Raw genomic sequence first — 14,593 nt, 5'->3', positions numbered from 1 at the left:
CGGCACACGGCCCCCCAGTTGTCTGAGGGACAGCAACCCGGCCCCCGGCTCAAAAAGGTTGCCTACCCCCCAGGGATGTAGCCAGGATTTTGGGAAGGGGGGGTCAAGACTAAGTGCCACCATTTTGAGAGGCTAAGAGCCCCCCCCAAGACACAAAAAGAGGGTCGAGTGTTTACCCTCGACACCTCGATGGCACCACTTTAACTTCCGTTATGGCTTCATGCTATGGAATCTTGGGATCTGTAGTTTTGAGGACCTGTTGAGTCATCTGTCAGGTGCCATAACAAACTACAAATCCCAGCATTTCACAACATGGAGCCAAGGGCAGTTAAAGTGGCATCAAACTGGATTATTTATTCAGTGCAGATGCAAACTGAGTCCTTCCTCTGAAGGTGTTTACATCAGATAAATTCAGCTCGATAAAGCAAAGTGCAGCTGCTCACGCAATGAGTGGCAGCCGCTCTGTTCATGCTCAGAGACACTCTGCTCATGCTTTGAGACACTGCATTTCAACTTCTGAGCTGAGCTAAGAACCCAGGCTGCATCCACACAACATTTCATTCCCAAGAGGGATTTTTAATTCCAAGACATACATGCACACACACACACGATTTTTAATTCCAAGACCTACCTACCTACCTACCTATCTATCTATCTATCTATCTATCTATCTATCATAATTTTAAATTCCAAGATATTATACCTTCCTTTCTTTTTATGAAAAACAAACCCCTTTAAGAGAATCCTATTTTGGGAGAAAGGTAGGGTATAAAATCAATCAATAAAAAATTATAGTGCAATCTTCCATCAGTGCATGGCTTGCATTATAAGACTTTATACCTTTATACATTTAAAAACAATTAAAATCACAGTAGGCTCAGAGTGCTATAGAATCATGGAATCATAGAGTTGGAAGAGACCCCAAGGGCCATCCAGTCCAACCCCATTCTGCCATGCAGGAACTCCCAGTCAAAGCATCCCCAACAAATTATGTAATGGAAGTGTCCATCTGCATTGTAGAAAGATATACTATAGATTAATGCTATGGAAAATCACCACTTTGAGTCCGTATATTGGGAGAAAGGCGGGATATAAGAAAATAACAAAAACAATGGGTATTGTAGTTTTGTGAGACATTTAGCATTCTTTGTCAGAGAGCTCTGGTGGCACAACATACTACAAATCCCAGGATTTTCCATAGCATTGAAGTGGTGTCAAATTGGATTATTTCTGCAGTGTGCAGCCTTATTAGACTGCAGTTCCCATCAGTCTGTGGTGCTGCTGGATGATGGGGCCTGCAGTCTAGCATTGCCTGGAGCAGGGCCATAGGACTCCACAGCCCCGATTCGTCATCTTAGATTGATTCCATATATTAATTAATTAATCATAAAATCATAGAGTTGGAAGAGATCCCAAGAAGGGCCATCCAGTCCAACCCCATTTTGCCATGAAGGAACTCTCCATCAAAGCATCCCCATTGACATGCTAAAAAGGGGCCAGCTAACTGAATTTTATTCTATTTGTCTTTTAAAAAAAGAGAAAAAACAAGGCTGGAAGGAAGCCTCTTGCTTTTTGCATCACAGACCCTCCTCTTTTTTGTTGTTGCAAAAATCCAGAATGACTGTTTTTGAAAACCTGAGTTCATTATCAGAAGAAATGTCCAGAGTAGAGTCTGAGTCTCCTTTCTCTGGACTTCTGAAACCTGAATTATTCCAAAACCCAAAACTGACCCTGAGAGCATCTGGTCTGACCCCAACTCAAGGACACCTGGGAATCCAAAAGGTTTAGATCAATTACTGAACTATTGAATTATACAAGGAATAGTGGTCTCAGGGGTTTGCTGAAGCTCAGTGTGCAGAAGCACAACATTATTTTGAAAATATTGTGTATTAAATTACCTTCAGTCTATGTCTGTGAGATGCATATGAAACATACAGTGCGCCCTTGGTATACGCGGGGGATCCCAGGAGGCAGCGGTGAGGCCAAGGCCGGGCGGCGGCTCCACTTCTTCGCCGCCGCCTCCGTAGAAGGGCCAGGTGACTACCTGGCCTTTTTGCGGAGGCAGCGGCAGCAGCTGCGAAGAGGTCAAAGCCTTCCCTGCAGCCCGGCCTCACCGCTGCCTCCGCGGGAAAGCCGGGCGGCGCTGGAGGCCAAAGGGCCTCCAGGCAGCCACCTGGCCCTTTTGCGGAGGGGGCAGCCACGAGGAGGCCGAAGCCTGGTCTCCAGGCCGGCCTCCTCGCTGATGCAGCCTCCGCAGAAGGGCCGGGTGGCTGCCTAGAGGCCCTTTGGCCTCCAGCGCCGCCCGGCCTTCCCACAGAGGCCAAGGGCCATGCCTCCTCGCCGCCGCCGGTAACGGCGACTCGGAGGCCAAGGTGGCGGCGGCGGTGATGAAAAAGGTAAGTGGGGAAAGGGAGTGAGGGAAGGAGGGAGGCAGGAAGGGAGGGAAGGGAAGGGGAGGGTAAGCTAGGGACTTTTGTCCCCAATGGCGGTGCGTGTGCACGCGTGCCGCCATTGGGGACAACTTCCGGGTTTGCCTTCCGCGGATGCTCAAATCCGCGGAAGGCAAATCCGCGTATAAGAAGGGCCGACTGTACATGGATCCCATCTCCCATTATATCCCATTAGACATACTGTATATAAATATACCAAACTGTGATAAACTCCAAAATCCAAAATACATCTAGTCCTCAGCATTTTGGGTAAGGGATATTATTATTATTATTATTATTATTATTATTATTATTATTTTACTATACTGTATATGGATATAACTGCTGAAAGGAAAGTTAAAAGTCACCTTTTCTTTCTTTTAAATTTCCCTTTAGAAGCTTCCTTCCTTCCTTTTTCTTTCTTCCTTTCTCCCCTTCCTCTTCCTCCTTTTCTTTTCCTTCTTTTCTTCAGTTCTCCCTCCTTCCCTCCCTCCCTCCCTCCCTCCCTATCATTCTTCCTTCCTTTTTCCCCTTCCTTCCCTTCTAGAGACTTTTATTCTGGCAAAAGCACAAGGGAGGAGGGGGGAGGAGGCGGAGGAGTGGAAGCCGGACTCCGATCGAAACGAAAGAGAAAGAAATCACAAGGACCCCCTCCCTCCCCCTCTTCTCTCTCTCTCTCTCTCTCTCTCAGCTTGCAACTTTTGTCTTTCCCCTTTTCCCTCTCCGAGTTCTCCGTGGTTTTGATGGAGGGGAGGAGGGGGGAGGAAGGAGCTTGAAGGCCCCCAGGGCCTGAAGGGGGGCCCCGGACCCCCCAAAAAACCCCTTCTCTATGTCCCTGCTACCCCTGGTGTAGTGGTTTGAATGTTGGACTGGGAATCTGGAAAACCAGGGTTTAAATCCCTGCTTGGCCATGGAAACCTCAAACAACTCACACTCTCTCAGCCTTAGAGGAAGGCAATGGCAACCCCCCTTCTATGAACAAATCCTGTCAAGAAAACCCTGTTATATGTTCATTTTAGGGTCACAGTAAGTCAGAAACAAAACAGAATTCTCAGCAAGAGAGCTCTAGTGTCTCTTGTTGTGGTTTGCCTCCATACAACATACAAGAGACACTAGAGCACTCTTGCTGAGAATGCTAAATACATTTCCTTAAACTGCAAATCCCAGGATTTCATAGGAAGTTTCCACTGAAGTTGAAGTGGAATCGCAGGACTATAACTGTGTCTGTAAAAGGGCCCAAAGTGAAGCCACATTCCCGTAACTATTTAAAATAACATTAAAAGTTAGAGTTATTGTGCAAAATGTGTAAAGGTATCCTTCACTAAGCTACAATTGTAATTCAACTTAATTACGTCTTAGTTAATGGGGGGAATTAATTCACTGTAACTATTAACTACTTTTAAGTTCTTCTTGGATAAACTCTTAGACCAGCTTACTAGGATGTCCCATTATTTGACAACAATGGGACATACTTTTAAATAAATATTGATAGCATGATGATGTAGCCAATTTTTCATGCTTAATAAGAACACTGAAATTGCCTTTCTAGATCATACCAAATTCCATCCAGAACAGCAAGAGGGTTTGGACAACTGTATCTCAATCTCATAATAAGCCTTTGGCTATGCATCCTGTGAATCTATTTCACCCCTAGTATAAGTGAGCAAAGAGGAAAGTATTTCTTTGCCTGTATATCAAGGCAGGACACTGCTGTTTCATGTTAGCCTTTTATCAAGAATTGTTTTAAAGCTGTGAAGTAGAGTTTCCTGGTTCAGACAAAATGGGGCATTCATGGTTGATGGGAGATTTTCTGGTTTGTTTGCTCCCCAACTTGGCTTTCATAAATGGTACATCTGACTACTTTCCACTTATTTCAATGAAAGTCAGGTTCAGTAGGCCCAAACCACAACAATCACACCCAGAAAAGAGATTTTAGCTGTAGTTGCTTACCATTTCAAACACATTTCTATATATTGTATAATACTCCTCAGCCGGCCCTTGATCAGTACAGCCCACGTTCTCAATTTCTGAAATTATGTAACTCTGGATGCTTTCCAGAAATTTCTTCTCAGCCTCAGGGATGATGGGAGGCAGCACTGGATGTTTGTTTGCTCTGACACTGGATGCTTTCATGGTGGAGAAGCCAGCTAACCTTCCATTGCAGACAGAAGCTGAGGAATCTCCTGTTTCTTTTGACTGAAAGGCATATTTCACTCAAAATCTGAAAGAAAAATGCACACTATTAAGATGCACCCAAGGGAAGCTGGATAATATTTGCATTGGGCGACACATAGAAGTAGTTAACAAGCAGAACTTAAAATTACACACCAGGAGCAAAACATTTCGACTTCTACCTTCATATACTATATACAGTTACAAACTATACTGTTGCCATACTTGGTGGCAGTTTAGAACACTATGTTTATCATCATTCTTAGTGGAGGCTCTTATTATCAGTTGAGGCCAATCTGGTGTGAAAGGATTTTTATTCTATAAATCCAAAAATGTTCCCTTTTGTCTACAATGTCTGAAGGTGATGGCACCTCAGTGCCAAATAGGAACAAATCAGAGAACCTATGATCTTCTGAATTGAAATACCTGGCTGTTGGTTGTTCAGCTTCCTGGTCAAAATAGCAGACCTATGGTTCCATGTATGCAGGCCTGTGGTTGTTTTGTCCAAATACTATGTGTGTATGTATGTCTCATACACTTATTGATTATATACATGTATATGTGGATATGTGCATGTGCACATGTGTATATCTATATCTCTATACATATAGTATATGTATATAAGCAAGATGTGTATAAGCCATGTTGTTGTTTGCTGCTCTTGCACCAACCTCGATTCCTGGTGAATCTGTGGATGAGACATCTCTAGGGACTCATTCCCACTTACAAAAAAGCGGTTTGCGATCCGAATCGATGGATCGATTCGACAATGGACTGTGGTTCCCACTACATTTGCCCCAATTGCATTTTTCCCCTGTAAAATAACCAACTTGTGGTTCACATTGAAGAATGAATCGGTTCAAAATGGACCCGCTGCAGTCGGCCGAAGGGCAAATTTAAATCGATTCCTATCCGCATCTGGCTCACACTTGCGCAGAATCTATTTATCAAAAAGACGTGGAAAACATCAGTGCATATAGCAAAGGATCTAAAGGACGAAGCAAAGCAAAACAATGTCAAAGAACGTATCAAATGAACTCTATGCGCTTACTCTTAAGACTGATGGATGAGAGAGTAGAGGGGCCAGTGCTTCACATATTATACTCTTGCTTTTCATCAGGAGATGGTTCCTTCTTTTAAATAAGAGTTAAGATACAGTATTTACATTGACCCCTGGATAAGTTGAGTCAGTTCTTTTGGGTCAATTTTTTGACCTAAACTTCTAGACTTATACATGAGTATATACAGCATGCACACATATTATCCATGGGGAACTCAACCCCAGCGGATAGCAAGGGCCAAGTGTAATTTTTTGTTGCCGTGTGCCAAGAAGTACACTTGCCCCTCCAAATTAGCCAGGGTTAGGGGCACAAGACCCCCGTGAATATGGCAAAACTGCAACTAACAAAAGCCCCATGTTTTTCCCTGAGAGGACAATCTCTCTAGCATTCTCTAGGTCTTCCAATGCAACTCTGGCAACGTCCGACAGACACTGACCATAGAACTGCAATGGAGGAGCTACAAAGGCCTAGCAGAGTATTCACTCTAGGAAGGTCTTTCAGTGCAACCTTTAGTTAATGTTGACCATAGAGTTGCACTGGAGGAGCTTGATATTCCTAGAGAACATATTAATCAATTCCATGAACAATCAAATCCGCAAATATGGAGGGATGAGTGTAGTTTCCAATGATGGTGCCCCTATCATGAGGCTTTCTTGGCCAGTTCCTTCAGGGGGGTTTGCCATTGCCTTCCTCTGAGGCCGAGAGAGTGTGACCTTTGCCCAAGGGAACCCAGAGGGTTTCATGGCTGAGCTGGGATTCGAACCCATCGCCCAACACTCAAACCAGGCTCTCTTTCTCTCGCTCTTTGTATATAACGGAAAGCCATCTTGTAGCGGTTTGAGCCTTGGACTATTATTGTTGTTGTTGTTGTTATGTTTATTTGTGTCCTACCTTTCCCCCAGAACTGGGGCCCTGGCTCTGGAAACCTGGGTTCGGTTCCTGGTTTGGCCACAGAAACCCACTAAGTAGCGGCACAAAGCGGAAGGACGGGCAGGACCCAGAGTTCAAAGGCTGGGTTTGGAAAGTGTGTCATTGTAATAATAACAACAACAACAACAACAATAATAATAATATAACGTTTGTTTGTTTGTTTGTTTGTTTACACCCCGCTCTTCGGCCAAAAAGGCTGCCAGGGCGGCTTACAAAGCGTTAACTGCTGACTGCTCCTGGAAAAGGTGGGATATAAATAAGTTATATTATTGTTATTATTATTAATTAATAACAATTACTTAATTAGACAATAAAGACTTCATATCGTTTTTGAAGACCAGCAGTACTTCAATGTAAGGAAGGAGGCTGCCAGCTCCTCAGCCAAGACCCTCCTCCTCCGCTGACAGACTCAGCCACCAACGAACCGTCGCCAGCGCCGAGGCACTACGTCAATCATCACTGGAAGAGGAGGGGCGACCGGAGGGGGAAACCCCGGTGCAGCACGGGAAATGTTGTTTCCCCCTCCCCTGTCCTTCCCTCCGTCAGCCTCCTTCTCCGGCTCCCCGCACACAATCCCCGACAACCCTTGCGAGAGCTCTTCCGGGCGCCATGTTGGCGGCGCTGCCTCCCCTCCCTCAGGAAAGCCAGCAGCCCAGGTGCAGCATGGGAAGCGCTGCCTTTCCCTCCCCAGTCTCTCCGCCCTTCAGCGTCATTCCTCCATCGACCCTTGCGCGAGCCTTTCAGCCTCGCAGCGGGCGTCTTTCTGGGCGCCATGTTGGGACTCTCCCTCGTGAAAACTACCACTCCCGTGATGCTTTGCGAGAGGACCGGAAGTGCCCCGCCTCTTCCTCCTTGAGCTGGGAAACCCCGTGCGCGGCCGAAGAGCCCTCCTTTCCGGCGTCCGCCATCACAGGAGCTCGGTGTGCGAGGTGAGTGCGGAGCCTTGTCGCCGTTGTCTACCTTCCATCCGCTCTCGACCCACCGAGGCCCCGCGGATGGGCGCCGCCAAGGCTCCCTCCGCTGCTCTGCTCAGTCCCCGCGGAGTCATCCCCATTGCCTCCCATAGACTCCATCCATCTTCCTGCTTCCCTAGCATTATGGCTTCCCCAGTGAGCCCTTCCTTCTCACCACGGCCTCCTTTGAATCACCTTCGCTTCCAGGGAGGCTTCAGGCTTCATCTGCTCCAGGACCCATTTCTCCGTCCTTTCGCCCCTCCATGGGATCCTGAGCAACGAAATGCACAGATATAGGATGGGAGACACCTGGCAGAAGGAGATTTATCCGTGTGAAAGGGATCTGGGAGTCCAAGTAGGCCGTAAATTGAGCATGAGTCAACAGTGTGATGCAGCAGCTAACAAGGCCAACGCGATCCTAGGCTGCATCAATAGAAGTATAGTGTCTAGATCAAGAGAAGTCATAGTGCCACTCTATTCTGCTCTGGTCAGGCCCCACCGGGAATATTGCGTCCAGTTCTGGGCTCCACAATTTTAAAAGGATGTGGAGAAACTGGAGCCATGTGTCCAAAGGAGAGCGACTAAAATGGTGAAAGGTCTGGAAACCATGAAGCCCTATGAGGAAGGACTGAGGGAGCTGGGGATGTTTAGCCTGGAGAAGAGAAGGTTAAGAGGTGATATGATAGCCCTGTGTAAATACTTGAAGGGATGTCATATTGAGGAGGGAGCTAACTTGTTTTCTGCTGCTCCAGAGACTAGGACCCAGAACAATGGATGCAAGCTGCAGGAAAAGAGATTCCACCTCAGCATTAGGAGGAACTTCCTGACAGTAAGGGCTGTTTGACAGTGGAACACACTCCTTCCTCGGAGTGTAGTAGAGTCTCCTTCCCTGGAGGTCTTTAAGCAGAGGCTGGATGGCCATCTGTCAGGGATGCTTTGATTTGGATTTCCTGCATGGCAGAATGGGGTTGGACTGGATGGCCCTTGAGGCCTCTTCCAAGTCTATGATTCTTCCTATCCTCTTTCTTAACTATCCAGCTCTTGCATCCATTGAGTGTTGACAGATCCCTGTTTAGAGACATTTACTTTCCCAACAGATGAGATTGTATTTTCAATAGATATATGGCTACACCATTTTGTTTCCATTCATAATGTTCCTCCATGTGTTAACTGTTACAAAGCCTGCTTTTCTTATAATATGTTTTGCATACAAGGTGAACAGATGGGCAGAAAGGATGCAGCCTTGTCTGACCCCTTTGCCAATTGGGAACCATTCTGTTTCTCCATGTTCTTTCCTGACAGTAGCCTCTCATCCGGAGTACAGATTCCTCATCAAGACCATCAGATGCATTGGCACTCCCATGTCTTTAAGGGCCTTCCATAGCCTTTCATGATCTATGCAGTCAAAGGCTTTGCTATGAAGCAGATGCTGTTTTTCTTTTGGCGCTCCCTGGTGCACTTCATTATCCATCACATGTTTGCAATGTGGTCCCTAGTGCCCCTTCCTTTCCTGAATCCCGCTTGAATCTCTTGGAGTTCTCTCCATGTATCATTCCAGCCTGTGTTGCAGAATTTTAAGCATGATTTTGCTTGCATGAGGGCCTTAATTCTTATTTCACAAGGCCTGTTATTTTACCTTACAGTCTCTTCCTTCCTTCTTTCCGCAGGTGAGGGCACCGCCTCCTCCTCCTCCGTCGCCATGCAGATCTTCGTGAAAACCCTGACAGGAAAAACCATCACCCTCGAGGTGAGGGAAAGAAAGGAAAAGAGCGAGAAGGAAAGGGATGGGTGGGGAGGGAGAGCCTTCATGAAGCCACATATCATGGGGTTTTCTTGGCAAGTTCCGTCAGAAGGGGGTTTGCCATTGCCATCTTCTGAGGCTGAGAGAGTGTGGTTTGACCAAGGACACCCAGTGGGTTTTTGTGGCCAAACTAGGATTCGAGCTCTGGTCTCCAGAGTCACAATCCCAACACTCAAAACTGCTACACTGGCTCTCAGGAGTATTAGTAGACCACAAGTTCAACATGAGCCAACAGTGTGATGCAGCAACTAAAAAGGCCAATGCGATCCTAGGCTGCATCAATAGAGGTATAGTATCCAACTCGAGGGAAGTAATAGTACACAGGGTTGTGTCCTGGGCCCAGTGCTGTTCAACATTGTTTGTCAGTGACTTGGATGAAGGAATAGAGGGCATGCTTATCAAATTTGCAAAGGACACCAAATTAGGAGGAGTAGCTAATACTCCAAAGGAGAGGATCAACATTCAAAATGACCTGAATAGACCAGAAAGCTGGGCCAAAACTAACAAAATGAAATTCAACATGGAGAAATGTAAGGTACTGCACTTAGGATGGAAAAATGAAATGCACAGATATAGGATGGGCGACACCTGGCTGAATGAAACTACATGTGAAAGGGATCTAGGAGTCCTAGTAGAATAGACCACAGCTTGAACACAAGTCAACAGTGTGATGCAGCAGCTGAAAAGGCTACTGACAAACAGCCCTTACTGTCAGGAAATTCCTCCTAATGTTTAGGTGGAATCTCTTTTCCCATACAGCACGCCTGCGCCATACGCGGGCACGCTTTACGCGGCTTGAGCATACGCGCTCAAGCTGCGGGGCGGAAGGGGCAGCGCGTCCCATTCAATTGCATGGGCGTGTGCGCCCGTTGCGCGCCGCCGTGCACATGCCCCATTGTTTACAATGGGGCTTGAGCACAGGCGGAATTCGCCTTACGCAGAGGGATCCGGAACGGATCCCCGCGTAAGGCGAGGGCCCACTGTAGTTTGCATCCATTGCTCCGTGTCATACTCTCTGGAGCAACAGAAAACAAGCTGCTCCCTCCTCAATATGACATTCCTTCAAATATTTAAACAAGTTTATCATATCACCTCTTAACCATCTCTTCTCTGGGCTAAACATCCCTAGCTCTCTAGGTCTCTCATAAAAGGCACTGTTTCCAGGCCGAAAGGCAGGCACTCCTGGCTATGTGGTACCGAGAGAAGCATTTTAAGGTCTAGGAAATAAAATTTAAATTCCACTGAGAACGCAAAAGGGCACTTCCTTTGTGGTGTAGCTCCAGCCCATAGTATCCTGGGGCTTGTAGTTTTACAAGGCCTTTAGCCGCCTCTGCAAAAGAATGTTGGAGCCTCACAAATCTACAAACCACAGGATTCTGTATTATGGAGCCATAACAATTAAAGTGGTGTCAAACTGCATTAGTTCTACAGTGTACTATACTGCAGAAAGTGCTTTCAAGTGAAACTTACACATTTCATTTCATACCACAGTATTACTGACTGATAAGTCTGTGAATAGGAACTGTCTGTATTTCCAATTACTTTGAATCTATTAAGCATTTTTGTCTATTGCTTCTTTTATTACAGGTTGAACCATCTGATACTATAGAAAATGTCAAAGCCAAGATCCAGGATAAGGAAGGTAGGTACAGTTTTGGACCTCCACTGTCTGTAGTTTTTTCTACTTTGCTGAAAAGAAATTTCCATTGCACAGTAAACCCAGTTCTGAATAGGTGTGATTTGTGATTTTAGTCTCTTTGCAAAGAGTGCAGATTTACTTAGATGCAGAAAGAAAGAGACACCTTTTTTGAATAGTCTACAAATGATCTCTAGATGCTTTGAGAAATCATAATGATCATGTCCTTTTAAACCAGACTTCTCACAATATGGTGATGGCTCTGGCAGAATCTGTACACTGACCTGAGATCTTGTGGTATAAAATATTTTTATAGTGATAGTATTGACAATGATACTTTTTTTTCCTGCTAGGAATTCCTCCTGATCAGCAGCGTCTGATTTTTGCTGGCAAACAGTTGGAAGATGGACGCACTCTATCTGATTATAACATTCAAAAGGTATCTGCTGTAGTACACAGCATGAAAAGCCCTAACATACAAATGCATGCCATACTTTTGATCCATCAGAATGACTTTGGTGACCTCTGGGAGGCAAATAATGGTGACAGCAGAGACGCTTTGGTCTTGTTAATAAAGACTATTAAAGTTGGGAGGCTTTTTAAAGAGATGCTCTTTCCTTATTAGTTGTAACCTTAACTTTGTCAAATGTACACACAAGGAAGAACAAACTGGAGGTGTGACTTTTTAGACTGTTGCATAAACATGGCAAATAATGAAAATATTGCTATCCCAGGTATCAGATTTTATGTTACCTATTATGTTCCACCCAAAGTGGCTTACAATGCAAGTATGATACTGTATGTGATATAAATGTTAAAAGGTTATTAGAGCAATTTGATTAAGGCAATAATGTAGGAGGTAAAATGCATTTAAAACATAATGTAAAGATAAAACCATAGCACTCCCCATTGAAACACTCTTCTGTCACAGCAAGTTAAGAGTTTAAAAGGCCTACATAAACAAAAGGGCCTTTACCTGCTGGCAGAAAGAGAGCAGAAGCGATGGTAGCTTGGCTTCCATAACCTATGAGCAGCCACTGAGAAGGATTTTTCTCACCTGTGAGAGCAGTGGGACCAAGAGAGTCTTCCCCCCAAATAAAAGAATTGCACGCTCCCATTAACATTTGTTGAAGCTGTCCTGACTTCAACTAGTGTGGAATGAGCTTAGTGATTCGTAACTGCAAGTCTATATAATAGCCATTGAACTTGTTTTTAATCTAAGTACAGCAGGGTGAGCAGTATGTAAGTTAGAATTTATTAGTGGATCTGAGTGTCCTGTGTCAGTTACCTAATAATAAAACGGCCAGTAAAATTGAAGTCTGGAAAGGCTTTGCCTTGCATTCGTTGTTGTGTGCCAGCAAGTTGTTTTCGACTTACAGTAATCCTAAGGTGAACCTGTGACAGAGTTTTCTTGCCAAGATTTCTTCAGAGGTTTGCCATTGCCATCCTCTGGGGCCGAGAGTGTATGACTTTCCCAAGGGCACCCAGTGGGCTTCCATGGCTAAGTCAGGATTCAAACTCTGTTGTCCCAGTATCAGCCCAGTGCGCAAAGCACTGCACCACACTGGCAGTTCCTTCCCCAGTTTTTTCCCCCTGCTGTTCTAATGGCCACTTTGAAAGTTTTATTGTAGAATTATTTTTCAGAAATAATCCTCATAGTTTACTTCCCTCGTGTCCATTTTGCATATGGCTCTGATTACTGGATCTCAGGATTCCAGTAAAGAGTAAATTCTACAAGCCTGCCCACTTTTCTTCACAGCATCAGCATTTAATGTGCTGCTAGTGTTCATTGTTTATTTGTTACTCTTAACACTTCCTTGGAGAGCACACTTTCCATACATTGTGAGCAGGTTGAGTGGATTATATGCCCGAGGCCATTCACTGAACTTGATGGACAGTACTGTTGTCTCCTGCATCTGGACCAACATTAGCTGCTGTCTCACAGTTATCAAAGTTTGGCTGGCTTTTTCTTCTCATAAAGTATGCTTCCTATAAACAGGAGTCTACTCTTCACCTTGTGCTGAGACTTCGTGGTGGTGCAAAGAAAAGGAAGAAGAAGTCTTACACCACTCCTAAGAAGAACAAGCATAAGAGAAAGAAGGTCAAGCTTGCTGTCCTTAAATACTACAAGGTATGAGAAATTTCAGTACCAAATTTTGCATTCATGGGTTGGATCAGAGCTTGGATACCTGCTTTTGAAAAATTATTTGTTACTGTTTTAGAAAGCAACACATTGCTGTTACTTGTTACATAATACAAACAAGCAACTCGTTACATTATTTGTTTCATTACTCATTACTTTTCTATTACCTTCTGTAACTTTTGAGCAGGGAGGAGTTTTCTTAGGTTTGATAAGAGAATGGCACAAAACTTGATAAAGTATAAAATGCCCAAGTAACTGTATAGACAGTAGAAATAGAAATAATTGCTCTTATATGCTACATTTATTTTTAAATTGTGACTTCTTAAGCTTTCATTCCCCCTCCTCCCAAGAAACTAGTTGTAACGGTGTCCACCTATATCCTACATCAGGTATTTAGTTAACGTGTGGAAAATTAAGTAATGTCTCCTGGCCCAAACCCCACCTGCCTTAACTAGCAGCCAGATGAAGCAAAGGTACAACTTCCAATCAACATTAAAGGAAAATGACATTTCCACCCCTCCTGCCAGCAGGTGAAGCTGAAGCAAGGACTTGCAACAGGGGTCCTGCTTTGTCTCACTTGCAAAATGGGTGGTGGAAATGTCATTCTCCTTACACCTCAATTGCTAGCAGAATGACCTCCCCCCTTTGTGTGTGTGTGTGTGCAAAGTGGCTGCTAGCTTTTAATGTGAACTGGGGTGTTATTTACATAGCTTTAGAGTAAGATTATGTAGTCCTACTGAATACAGATGGGTTATGAATCAATAACTCTTTTGGTTATAAATCTGTAACTACAGTGTTTAATTCCAGCCATGACTTTTAATTTGTCACTTTGAAGCTCTGGGTTGGAGTTAGCAGTGATATAACATGCCTCTAAAGACCTGCAAATTCTCCACAGCTCTGGATTCGTTTGTAAAACGTCTCTGCATTTAACTGGAAAGCAAAAAACAGGGAAATTAATGTTACTGATCAATAATAGTAATGAGTATTTAGTCATGTAAATTGTTATTGGGGACAAGGGGAGCTAAAGTTAGCCTTTTCCTTGCAGTAAATGCCTCAGACATCAATGGAGTTCAAATCTTTGAGAGGAGTGGGGCCTGTCAACCTCCGTAAAAGGTTGGGTTCCTCTAAAAATTACAGCCTGAAGTCATAATGGATTAATGAACCTCTGCGTGGTTTTCTTGGGTGAGCTATGAAAGTGCAGCACTATTTATGGAGCTTTTGCTTTCACAGGTGGATGAAAATGGGAAAATTAGCCGCCTGCGCCGAGAATGCCCTTCAGAAGAATGTGGGGCTGGAGTATTCATGGCTAGTCACTTTGACAGGCATTACTGTGGCAAGTGCTGCTTGACATACTGCTTCAACAAACCTGAAGACAAGTAAAATGTGTCTTTCGTTATAATAAACACATTTAAATTTCACACTTCTTGTGTTTTGCTGCATGTATTTCTCAACCAGAAACCATAGCATT

General features: G+C 44.5%; 2 protein-coding genes across 8 annotated transcripts in view; one reads left to right on the top strand and one right to left on the bottom strand.

The window, feature by feature from the left end:
* Positions 1-7,036, bottom strand: part of CLHC1 (clathrin heavy chain linker domain containing 1) — a 32,458-nt gene extending 25,422 nt beyond the window's left edge. The window contains exons 1-3 of one of the 7 annotated variants that reach the window (XM_089528898.1): positions 6,892-6,988; positions 5,653-5,734; positions 4,380-5,541 (exon numbers count right to left, since the gene is read on the bottom strand). In XM_089528898.1, coding sequence (XP_089385024.1) covers positions 4,380-4,562 — 183 coding nt within the window. In that variant the 5' untranslated portion in view covers positions 4,563-5,541; positions 5,653-5,734; positions 6,892-6,988. Of the gene's footprint in view, positions 1-4,379; positions 5,542-5,652; positions 6,214-6,553; positions 6,720-6,891; positions 6,989-7,017 lie in introns of those variants that run through there. The other 6 variants (XM_089528897.1, XM_089528899.1, XM_089528901.1 and 3 more) reach the window with 6 other exon arrangements.
* Positions 7,037-7,421: 385 nt separating this feature from the next.
* Positions 7,422-14,543, top strand: RPS27A (ribosomal protein S27a). Its single transcript, XM_089528895.1, has 6 exons — positions 7,422-7,521; positions 9,213-9,292; positions 10,934-10,988; positions 11,336-11,421; positions 12,982-13,113; positions 14,356-14,543. Exons 2-6 carry the CDS (start codon positions 9,245-9,247, stop codon positions 14,503-14,505), a joined length of 471 nt encoding a protein of 156 aa, XP_089385021.1. The 5' UTR covers positions 7,422-7,521; positions 9,213-9,244; the 3' UTR covers positions 14,506-14,543.
* The last annotated feature ends 50 nt before the right edge of the window (positions 14,544-14,593 follow it).

Source organism: Sceloporus occidentalis, unplaced genomic scaffold (genome assembly GCF_023333645.1).
Source record: "Sceloporus occidentalis isolate IW3139 unplaced genomic scaffold, rSceOcc1.0.p SCAF_6, whole genome shotgun sequence".
NCBI lineage: Eukaryota > Metazoa > Chordata > Lepidosauria > Squamata > Phrynosomatidae > Sceloporus > Sceloporus occidentalis.
This window is presented reverse-complemented; position numbering and strand designations above follow the sequence as displayed.

Excerpts from the sequence above, each read along its gene's own strand:
- RPS27A (XM_089528895.1), top strand. The coding sequence starts at position 9,245 with ATGCAGATCTTCGTGAAAACCCTGACAGGAAAAACCATCACCCTCGAG. Across the intron at positions 9,293-10,933 it reads GAAAAACCATCACCCTCGAG|GTTGAACCATCTGATACTAT; the intron begins GTGAGGGAAAGA and ends CTTTTATTACAG. Across the intron at positions 13,114-14,355 it reads CTGTCCTTAAATACTACAAG|GTGGATGAAAATGGGAAAAT; the intron begins GTATGAGAAATT and ends TTGCTTTCACAG.